This window comes from Procambarus clarkii, chromosome 89, assembly GCF_040958095.1.
Source record: "Procambarus clarkii isolate CNS0578487 chromosome 89, FALCON_Pclarkii_2.0, whole genome shotgun sequence".
Classification (NCBI taxonomy): Eukaryota; Metazoa; Arthropoda; class Malacostraca; order Decapoda; family Cambaridae; genus Procambarus; species Procambarus clarkii.
The window spans coordinates 2680869-2693505 of record NC_091238.1 but is presented as its reverse complement, the minus strand read 5'-3'; the positions used below and the strand labels follow the sequence as shown (position 1 = coordinate 2693505).

The 12637-nt window shown below is 40.0% G+C and overlaps 1 protein-coding gene across 1 annotated transcript; it reads left to right on the top strand.

Moving 5' to 3' along the window:
- The first annotated feature begins 3950 nt into the window (after positions 1-3950).
- On the top strand, positions 3951-11058 carry LOC138359090 (uncharacterized). Its single transcript, XM_069317790.1, has 2 exons — positions 3951-3969; positions 10178-11058. The coding sequence occupies exons 1-2, from the start codon at positions 3951-3953 to the stop codon at positions 11056-11058; spliced, it is 900 nt and encodes a 299-aa protein (XP_069173891.1).
- The last annotated feature ends 1579 nt before the right edge of the window (positions 11059-12637 follow it).

Here is a 12637-nt window from a genome sequence, read left to right as displayed (position 1 = left end):
CTCCATTTGTTTACATTCCCCGAGTCAGCTGGAAGACCCACGAGAAGGAAAAGTTGTTATTTTCTGTAACATTTCCTAATGTTAATGCCTGGTATCGTTGATATTAATCGCTGTGCAGTAACTGTTTGGTTAAGATTCATACGCACCAAAATTATGAATTAGTAAATATCCCATGTTACCTCAGCTATAAATTCCGTTCACTTCTCATTATTCATGAATATCATGGGAAACTTGAGGCTCAGCACAGAATACCTGAAAAATGGAAGTCTTAACTTGCCACATGAAAGAGATGCAGTTAAACTTAGATGCAAAATTTATATACCTTTACAATCCATTTATGCAGGATATATATGGTGCATTAAAACGGGGAATTTATGAACAAACACGCTTTGCTTTTCAGATAAAAGTTGACTATAACTATTTTGAAAGATAATCTAGGGGAGATATCCCGGGGGGGTGGGGGGGGGGGAAGCTCGACGCGCTTCGGATCACGTTGTAAAGGATAGCAACGATCATTGAGGAGACTGTCTTGAAGAGGAGGAACGACCCGTGATGCAAGCTGGAAGAGAGGGGAACTATCAGGGGGAAAGCGCCATGCCGTTACGACTGTATAGCACTGGGAAGGGGTCAGGATAAGGATTAGGGATGGGACGAGGAGAGAAGGAATGGTGCCCAACCGTTTGGACGGGTCGAGGATTGAACGCCGAACTGCATGAAGTGAGACTGTCGCTCTACCGTCCAGCCCAAGTGGGCTAGGGATAGAAGCTAGAATGACAGCCCTCAACGGCGCAGTAGATTGTATAAACGCCAGGGCCAGCATTTTTCAATTACGGGCTCACCATAACCCGTGCTACTTGGAACTTTTCGTTCTGAGTAGGTGAATCTAAAACAACAACATTCTTCAATCATTTACGCAACCACTAACGATACCTGTACATCTTTCCTCTATCCTGACGGCTTTGTTTACATATATTTAACAGTTTTATGAGCTCCAATGCACCATGAGTTTGTTTATAACAATAATAACCTTAGGTTATTATCACCTTATTATCTTTATTATCAATTTATTATCACTACTTCTGGATAAACTTCTACCATACAGTTTTTTACTAATATAAATCACCACTCATATTTTAAAATATTTTAGTTTTCACTCTATTTCTGTGATTGATTTACCCTGGTGAGCCTTGGGGTTATTAAGGCATGCGTAAGGTGTAAGGGAAAAACAATTGGGTTTGAAATCACAAACCCAAATATTGGGTTTGTGATTTCAAACCGAATATATAGCTTAAAACCAAATATACGACTTACTATCTAATATGTGATTTAAAATCCAATACCTTGAACTATAATTTAATAATTGATTAAACCCAACTCATGCCTAAGAGCCTAATAAATGTTTTAAACCCAAATGTGCGCTAAAAACTAGTTCATGGCAAAACATAATGTATGGGTTTAAACCCAGTAAATGACTTAAACCCTATCATATGATTTAAAACTTAATGCTTGACTCAAGACCCAATACATTATGGAATCAATAACCAATATATGGCAACATTTACAATACATAACTTAAAACTAAGTATTTATTTGGTTAAAAACCCAATAAGTTACCAAGAAATCTATACATGAAATCAACTAGTAGGTTTAACACCCCCAATATATGGCCTAAAATTGAAATCTTGCCTAAGTCTTCAGATCATCAATACATCAATACATCCATCTATCTCTGTTCGAAAACACTCGCTCAGTGTATCCGCGAAAACAATCTCATCAATCAGGGGTTTTTATCTCCTTGAATGCTTGTTATTTGAGAGAAAGCGAATACAGTTTGGCACCTAATATTTCCGGTTTGGTCGACTCGTCTCTTTCAGTCTATTTCATACTCACGCTTGTTGAACACTGTCAAGATAAATGCTGTTATGTATTTGGGCATTTATGAGGACTTTTTCATACAGTGATGTTAATCATATTGTATTTGTGCCATGTGTTGTAGTATAGTATGTTGTAGTATATCATGGTGTAGTATAGCTTGTTGCAACATATTATGTTGCAGTAAAGTATGTTGTTGTGTATTATGATGCAGATAACATTTTGTAGTTAGAGTATAGCCTGAATACAAGTGTATTTGCAACAGGGTGGAAGCAGACCAATATGGACTGCATGGGTTGCACTGCGGAAGCTCCAAGGGCTGGCATGCAAGACACAACGAGGTCAATGTTATCATCAAGAGAAGCCTTGTCTCGGCTCATTACCAAGCAGAGAGAGAACCTCGCATCCTAGGGGACCAAAACCCAGGCGATCTTGCATTTTGCCCAGTTGGCACCATAATATACACCTGGAAGAGGGGCAAACAACTGGTGTGGGACTACACATGTGTATCCATCCTCGCCGACAAATACATACACCACGTTGTTAATCAAGCAGGTGGTGCAGCCAACATCAAAATTAAAAAAGATGAGACAACTGGAAAGTCAATATACTTTGTTCCCATAGCGTCTTAGACGCATGGACCTGGGGTAGGAGCACCTTGCGGCTTTCATTGAGTTAGGTTCCAGGATCATTGACATCACCAGAGCCCCAAGGGCTGCCAGTTTCTTCTTTCAGCGCCTCAGTGTGGCGATTCAGAGGGGGAAACGCCTGCTGCATCCTCGGTTCCAGTCCAGAAGTAGAGGAGCTCCAGGAGATCCATAACCTTTAAACACTCATTGTATTCACCAACGTACAACTTGTAACCTATAAATATCTAATGAAGCAAAACAAAACAGAAACAATTATTATGTATTAATTTGATGTATAGTGTAGTATGGGGGCCCTGACAGCTGAATAGACAGCACTATGGATTCATAGTCCTGAGGTTCCGGGTTCGATTCCCGGTGGAGGCGGAAACAAATGAGCAGTGTCTTTCACCCTGATGCCTCTGTTACCTAGCAGTAAGTAAGTACCTATGAGTTAGATTGCTGCTATGCGCTGCTTCATGGGGGTGTGGAACAAAAAGGAGGCCTGGTCGAGGACCGGGCCGTGGGGACGCTAAGCCCCGAAATCATCTCAAGATAACCTCAAGATGTTGTAGTATATCTTGTTGGAGTATAGCAAGTTATAAAATAATATGTTTTAGTTGTAATGTATTATGTTATAGCACAATATGTTGTGGTATATCATATATAAACCTCCACCTAAGGTCTGCCTGCATTCACTCCATAGTATTTTATGTAACAAAATATTTACATTTTTTAAACTATATTTGCTGTGTACTAACACGTCTCTCGTGAGGCTAAAAACATGTTAAAATCCGCATTAACACAAGCTCGCGCGGGTCCCCGAAGGGAAAAGATTCTTACATTTTGTGCTTCTTCTCAAAATTCATATTTGGAGTAGAATTTGGGTGTTTAAGAAAAAATTTGTTTTGCTTAAAAAAAAATGGTTCTTCGGCCAACTGAGACGGTGTTGCCTGTAGCAGGAAGCAAACACCATGAACGGTCCTCAAACGAAAGGTGCCTGAAGTTTGTGCTTTTCTCAAAACGAATATTTTGATCACAACTTAGGACTTTAATTTAAGAAGTGCGGCTTTATAACAGGGCCCTTAAGAACCGTCTACTCGAGGGGGTCGGCCTCCAGCGTCCCCCTTGGAGGAGGAGGAGGAAGCCTCCACAACAGCCCTCAGACACAGCTTGAGTAACCAAACCTCTGTCGGTATAGCAGAGGAAATGTTTACCGCAGACTTTTCAGTATTCCGTTTCATGGCGCGGAGAGGTAAGGCTCACGGGAGGACATTTTCAGGGTGCTGGGGTGTTATGTGCGTACTTGGGTCGTGTCCCCCTCAGCGAGTGTGGGGTTGGGGTCCCAGAGAGAGAGAGAGAAGAGAGAGAGAGAGAGAGAGAGAGAGAGAGAGAGAGAGAGAGAGAGAGAGAGAGAGAGAGAGAGAGAGAGAGAGAGAATGCAGTCTTAGCATGACTAGTAAAAGTGCCGGTGAGGACGAGGTTAGCGCCTCGCACCTCCACATACATAGTAATTTACTGTATTTCTTTCTTACTCTTTTTATCCACATTCTCCTTCTTCATTTCCCTTCCCAGCTTATATCTACACATTCTTCCCCTTCTCCCTACCCATTCTTCCTCCCAATTTCCCGTCCCCGCATAGGATGTCAAATCAATCATCAAATCATTCAGTATTATTATAAATTCACTTCACCAAAAAAAATTCAAGGGGCAGAATAACAACTTGGAAGAAAATTGACGTCAGCAGCTTGCCTTAGAACATGATTATCTCATCAATTATGACGATTACTGAGGCTGATTCCTAAGTTATCAGAGGCTCAATGGAGTCTCATAATTCCACAAGTCTCTTCGTGTTCTATAATCTGTATAAATTTAAGAGTGAATTAGAGCCTGAGCTGAACAGCTCTGAAGCCACCAGGAATCTGACTGGTAGTTGAACCATCGACCACTAGGAAGGAGCTCTTGGAATGTTAAATGGATATTTGTTTCTAGTGTGGTGCCCCTTAGGTTCTGTTACAGCCCTCCAGGAAGGGCTCGAGGTCGGGATTAGCATTGCAGCTCAGAGTTTTATATAAATATAAAATACAGTTGAGAGGCTGTGCAATGATTTAATATCTAACATATTCAGAGACTTAAGGGAGCCGAGTTGTGTATGGGGCTTGAGCTTCATATTGCTGTAATTGTTGTTCTGTTTATTATTCTCTGGTTAAGGTGTCTTTTCAGCACGATCTTTTGAGTTGCCTGAACGGATAGAAATTGGTGTACTAAGACACTTGAAACTAACCTGCTCCAGCAACCCACACATAGAAAACGATGTTCACGAGCCGGTCTGATTTGAAGCACTGTACATAACATCTTATACTTTGCTGATTCCGACATCAAAATGGGCTGTAATATTTGCGAGGACAGGTTGGCCAGTTAGTTCTCTGTTGAATTTATTAAAAGACAATCAATTGTAATAGTGTCCCATGACTGACTTATCACTGTCGTTTTCTATAGGAAGATAAAACAAAAATACGATATATGTAACACATTTTATGGTGGACTAAGAAAATGTAACGCAGGAGACTAATTTTTTGACACTTTATAAGAACGACACAACATTCATGTCCGAAATGTTGTGGGAGTTGAGACTTTCGTGCAGTTTACGATTGTTATCAGTATGTTAGAGTCCTGAGGGATAAGGAGGGGCCCTTACAGGAGTAAGGCGAGTCACGTCATGGTGAGACGGGTGTGGGATAGCCCTTACATGGGTGAGGAGTGATATGTAAGGGGAGCCCGGGAACAGGAGGCCCTCCCCAGTTTCAGCACCGCTCCTGTGCCAGGTAAGTCCACTACGGGCTCACCATAGCCCGTGCTACTTGGAACTTTTTGTTCCCAGCAGCTGAATCTTAAAAACAACAAGAGGCACTGAGAGTGTTAAAGGGTGGTACTGAGAGGGTTAGAGGGTTATATTATATATATATATATATATATATATATATATATATATATATATATATATATATATATATATATATATACTGAAAACTCACACCACCAGAAGTGACTCGAACCCATACTGCCAGGAGCACTCTGCTGGCATACAGGATCCCTTAACCGCTCGACCAACACGACCGGACAAAAGAGGACGGTAGCCGAGGCTATTTCTTACTTTACTATCCCTGCCGCAAGATGAAACACACAACAAGCTTAGCCAAAAGTTCAAAACCTTACAAGCTGAAAGCTTAACAAATATAATTATATCACGTTTTGCTTGTGACTGCAACTTTCCAAATCTTAGCGAAGAGCAAGAAAATTTAACGAGGGGAAATAATTTATCAGATTCATATGGAAATTTGCTAATACAAAAACCAATATATGGAAAAATCAAGAAAAAGAAACCTCCGTCAAATGAATGACACACATAAATGTTCTTATCTGTGCATTATGCGTGTATAAAATAGACTTGGCCCATTCAATATTTTACCAACCAGCACACTGGAGTCTCACATCTCATAGGAACACACAATTATTTGCATCATATCACCAACTGAATAAAATATGACGTTGGTTTGATCGCATTATAAAAATTGCACAATTCTTCTTACTTGAAATTATCATTTATAAATGAACAGGCCATTTGGGTTCGTAATAAACTTTTGCATCACTTCAGAATGGAATAAATTATAAACACACTGTGAGAGGCCACACAATGCAACAAAGGAACACCAAACACTGCTCCAAAGACTAGTGTTTACTCAACAAAGTTGCCCGGCTCTAATATTCCACAACAGTTACACCAGTTTCCACAGTACACGGGCGTCATAAGGCGCAGCTAATTTATTATTCAAACTATTTTAAAGTCTTTATCATCACACATTTATTGAGAGTGAGTTTCAAGTGGTCATGTAGGGAAAAATATATGATTTTACGCAAGTAAATCCACCATAAACAAGTTCCATTCACCTGGGCTCTAGGAGACTCGAACCATGGACCCCACGCATGTGAGGCCGAAGATCTATCCACGCTATTTGTGTTGACAGTAAACGATAGTTTATTACCACGAAAGTGTGAATGACAATTTATATCGCCATATATGTATATATATATATATATATATATATATATATATATATATATATATATATATATATATATATATATATATATATATATATATATATATATATATATATATATATATATATATATATCCGAAAAAGTAAGATTAATAATTTAACACGAATTTTCTCAATATTTCTTATGTTTCGTTTCACTGTCGATGGTAATTGGAAAATCAGTTATCCTAAATTCACTTTTATTTCTAGTCTGATGCGACACTTGAACGCGTTTCGTAATAACTTATTACATTTTCAAAGACTTAAGTTTATACACACACAACTGTAACCTGAAAACACTAAACAGAGTTTTACTATGCTATCATTTAAACAGCTTTTATCTTACATACTCGCATTTGGGTAAGGTGATATATTACAACAGTTTTGGATGAGGTGAACAAAACTTTCAACACAAGACAGCAAACTTTCAACACAAGACAGAATACGGTGCATTGGGTATAAATTTGATAAATTAAAGGGAAGAATGAAAGTAGCTGCAAAGAGCCTATTGGCCCATATTTCTTGATGCTTCTATATTGGTGCGGAGTCTTGAAGTTGGTAGAATATAGTTGTGCATTAATTGGCTGTTGATTGCTGGTGTTGACTTCTTGATGTGTAGTGCCTCGCAGATGTCAAGCCGCCTGCTATTGCTGTATCTATCGATGATTTCTGTGTTGTTTCTTAACAAACAACACAGAAATCATCGATAGATACAGTAATGATTTCAAGCCGGAACACAGGTTGGTTTTTAAATCACGTGTAAGCCGAGAGTAGGTAACTTGTATTGGTTCATTAGTTTATACAGTCTGCGGTGATTCAATGGGTGAAGGAAACTTGGCTAATCTGTGTTGGTTTCGCGTGGAATGTGTGTTGAAGATATCGTGTTGTCAAGCACACGCTTCCATAGGCGTTCCCAACGGCATGGAATTGAACCTGGCGTGCCCTGGAGGTGCAATAACTCCAGGCAATATCTCTTTGAAGGAATGCGATACTCCCGCCCAGCTCCACCTGTAAAATAAATTTCAGAGAGAAATTTACAAAAGCTTCATCCTCCAAAACTGATGCGGCTTTCATCAACTTTAGACGAACGAGGTCAATTTCAGAAAATATTGCTGGTCGCAAAGGGGAGGAAATAATTACAAAGGAAAAGTTGGATAAGACGAATAGTGATAGATTTATACTTAAAGACTAGGCCTATATTCACCCAAAATTCCATGGTCTATGACTAAGTGTTCTCAGAGGACCATAATTTATGATTTACATTTTTTTTAATTATGAACACGAAGGCTTGAAAGGAGTCGCTAGTGTGTTAAGGGTTTATATGTCATAAAATATGGTCCACTGAAAACACTTATTCACATATCCTGGAATTTTAGGTGTATATAGGCCTAGTCTGTAGGTCTAAATCAATATTATTATATTAATATATATTAAGACACAACCTATACTAATATATTGTTAATATAAATTATTAAATTGTTACCATATTTTAATATATTGTTAACATATTTTAACATACTGTTAACCTGTATTAATATATTGTTAACGTGTATTAATATATTAACAAAACAATGAGATGTTTACCCGAGTGTTTAGTTCGGTGTTGGGCTTAAAGGCTTAGAGACCTCAACAAGGCTATTCAGGCCTACACATTAGTTTACTGACCAACCAATAAAGAATACTTTAGCCTTGAACTAAGTTCAGGAACAAAAGTAGACTGTCAGGGTATACACACTCCGATGGATTTAGCGCAGCCTTTCACGTATAGATCAGTCGCTGCCATGAACAACACAGGACAGTAATTGTTGGAATATAAATAGAAATACAAAAAATAGGGTAAATTGTGTGTTGTAGAGGTGTTGCATTACGTCAGGGTAAGAGTGGCGCCGCTTGCTAGACTAGTCAACACATTTCAGTGATTACGTTCTCGGTGTTGCCGAAGCTAAGGGCCATTACAGCCATTACACAATTTTAAGAAATTTCAATTTCAATAGAGGAAATATTTACTAAAACGTTGTGGAAGTTGGACAAATTTTTTAATATGCTACGGCGCTGATATGAAAACTAAATATGAATGAGAGAGATATAAACACGAGAAAGAGAGAGAGAGAGAGGGAGAAAGAGAGAGAGAACGAGCGACAAACATATATCCAAAAACACACGAAGGTAAGGAAAGGATTATGATAACATAAATGACTGACAAAAATATATTCCAACTAGGAGAGTTAACATCGCCTTTTTCAACTGTGGATAGCGATCCGCCTCACTCTGCTTCCTCTTACGGCTTTCCGAACAGCGTAAATTTTATTCCCACATCTTAGAAAATGGGAAGTGGTGGCAGAAAGTGGGAAACTTGAGCCGTTATGTGGGGTAACTGAGGTACACACTTCTCCCCGAACTCCCGGCTGCCTGAGACCCTCCTTAAAGTAGGCTATTGGTTATCCCACAACTGCCACTCCAAATTATGCATTTAGAAAAGTTTTTGCGATTTTCTTATCTTGGGGCCCATCAACGAAGTTTTTCATACACACTACCAGGCGCCCACACACACACACACACAGACACACAGACACACACACACAGACACACAGACACACACACACACACACACACACACACACACACACACACACACACACACACACACACACACACACACACACACAGCTACCGGCGGGGCGCTGGTAGCTGAGTGAATAGCGCGCGGGACTCGTAATCCTGTGGCCCGGGTTCGATTCCCAACGCCAGCGAGGAACAATGGGCAGAATTTCATAACATTTCAGTTTAATAACATCCAGTATATACGCTTCGACTTACGAAACCTGTATATCTCTGTTTACATTTGTTAAACAGTTTACAGGCTCCGAAGCTGTACGAGGCTGTTTATTCATAACCTTGGAAAGCGAGGTTCCCATGCCCGTAAATTGTTTAATAAACAAAGCTCTCTTGATTAAGGAAAATATGTATTGGTTCCGTAAATGGTTGCGTAAAGGCTTGATTAATCCTAACCCTGGTTGTAACAACGTAAGGAGTTTGGTTTAGTTTTATTTAATACATACATAGAGATACATGAGTCAGAAACAAGGATTTGAGAGGCGCCAGGTTGTCGGCCTGAGTCTCACACCTCTAAGCGTTAATAACCTCAAGTGACCTGAGGTCAGATCATGCGAATCCCACCGCTGCCACCATTGTAACGGGGGGTGGGGGAAATAGCTTTATCTTGTCCATTATTCCAACCCCCAGTTAACTAAGGACGGGAGTAGCCGCTGGGCTGACAGTGGCGTGAAAATATCTGTCCCCCGCTGGGAATCGATCAGGTCCAGGTCAAGTGACGTGATAAAACACGAAGGAATTCTTGAACTGGAAAGACCTGGGGAACAATTATTTTATCATCAGTTAATATACTGACGACAAAGAATTGTTTGCTGGTGAGGGGGAAGTTAGTGATGGGAAGTTGATGGGACGAAGTGGTGGAAGGGAGGGGGGGGGGGTTAATGGATCGAATGGGTGATGGTAATTGATTGGAGAGAGGGAAGGGGTAATAGGGTGACTCGTTTAGGTAAAGGGTCGTACACACAGGCGAAAAATCTAGAGGTGTTAGAACAGTCTGTGGGAGAGGAGGCTGCGTCATCACGGTCCACGAAGGTGAAGGTGAGGACTACACCAGTAAGACAGGTGAAGATGAGGACTACACCAGTAAGACAGGTGAAGGTGAGGACTACACCAGTAAGACAGGTGAAGATGAGGACTACACCAGTAAGACAGGTGAAGGTGAGGACTACACCAGTAAGACAGGTGAAGGTGAGGACTACACCAGTAAGACAGGTGAAGATGAGGACTACACCAGTAAGACAGGTGAAGATGAGGACTACACCAGTAAGACAGGTGAAGGTGAGGACTACACCAGTAAGACAGGTGAAGGTGAGGACTACACCAGTAAGACAGGTGAAGATGAGGACTACACCAGTAAGACAGGTGAAGGTGAGGACTACACCAGTAAGACAGGTGAAGGTGAGGACTACACCAGTAAGACAGGTGAAGATGAGGACTACACCAGTAAGACAGGTGAAGGTGAGGACTACACCAGTAAGACAGGTGAAGGTGAGGACTACACCAGTAAGACAGGTGAAGGTGAGGACTACACCAGTAAGACAGGTGAAGATGAGGACTACACCAGTAAGACAGGTGAAGGTGAGGACTACACCAGTAAGACAGGTGAAGATGAGGACTACACCAGTAAGACAGGTGAAGGTGAGGACTACACCAGTAAGACAGGTGAAGGTGAGGACTACACCAGTAAGACAGGTGAAGGTGAGGACTACACCAGTAAGACAGGTGAAGGTGAGGACTACACCAGTAAGACAGGTGAAGGTGAGGACTACACCAGTAAGACAGGTGAAGGTGAGGACTACAGCAGTAAGACAGGTGAAGGTGAGGACTCCACAAGACAGGATATCTAACATAACAGTGACGCCCACTGGCGCAGAAGCTTCAAGATAAAACAATCCCGGCCAGAACAATGGACTTGTCGTTGGATCATCATCAGGTGAGGTGTTGTCGCTGAGCTGTCGTGGAGGAGGAGGAGGTGTCGTTCACACTGAACGCCTGGCAAGGACAACACAACTGACTGCGAAACAAAGAAATCTATTTTGATAATGCTCACTGCTTTTACGAAACGCCATTCGACTCGCTCGAGGCGCCTACCAGGAGGCAGAGTCTGCATTGTCAAACTCCTGCAGCCATTCTTAATCGCCTTCACACAGGAGAAACTGCCATTAGGTTTTTCTCTAATTAAAGGAAAAGTATTAAAGGCATGGTATTTTATCAAATCACCTCATTCTTAGGGGCACACGTGAGGAACACAAATGCGAACAAGGCTGAATGGTCCCCAACCGAGTGTTCCTCACGTGTGCCCCAAAGAATGAGGTGATTTGATAAAATACCATGCCCAAGATTACCAACCGAGTGCCGGCGGGGGGATGGAAATAGCCTCGGCTACCATTCTCTTTTGTCCGGTCGTGTTGGTCGAGCGGTTAAGGGATCTGTACGCCAGCAGAGTGTTCCTGGCAGCATGAGTTCGAGTCACTTCTGGGGTGTGAGTTTTCAGTTGCACAAAGTCCTGGGGACCATTCAGGCTTGTTCGCATATATATATATATATATATATATATATATATATATATATATATATATATATATATATATATATATATATATATCTATATATATATATATATATATATATATATATATATATATATATATATATATATATATATATATATATTACATTCCTTATTCCTTCCCTGTATGGAGGAGGCTGCGTCCTGTCAACACTGACTCATAATATTCAACATCTATATTGCCATTTAGTCCTATAATATTGGGAAAGCAATCAAATATAAACACAGATTTAATTGACACAAAATCCACACATAAACACAGTGGCACCGGGTAAACAAATGATCTTACCTGGGCCAATAATTGTCTTTATTGTACGAGGTTACCTGGGCCAAACACACACACACACACACAAGGGCACTCTCCTGCTTGGTATGAGAGGTTGCTTCTATTGCACGTTGTGGAGGCTAAATGATGGAATATGCAATGGATTCCATTTACCACCTTACACAATACACTTCCTGGAACTTGTAAACTGTCACTGTGCAGTCACCATACTTTTATACCACGAGTATGTACCTATGCAAGTCAGAGGAGCCTCACCTCTTTTAATAACACTCTCACTGAAATTCATATAATGTCCTCTTGTCTTGGACAACGTGTCTCTTTTGCTTTGGGACAAACTTATATATATTTTGGTATATATATGTATATATATATATATATATATATATATATATATATATATATATATATATATATATATATATATATATATATATATATATATATATATATATGTATATATATATATATATATATATATATATATATATATATATATATATATATATATATATATATATATATATATGACCTACCTCCATACGAGGTAGGTCATATTTATATTCATCCAAAC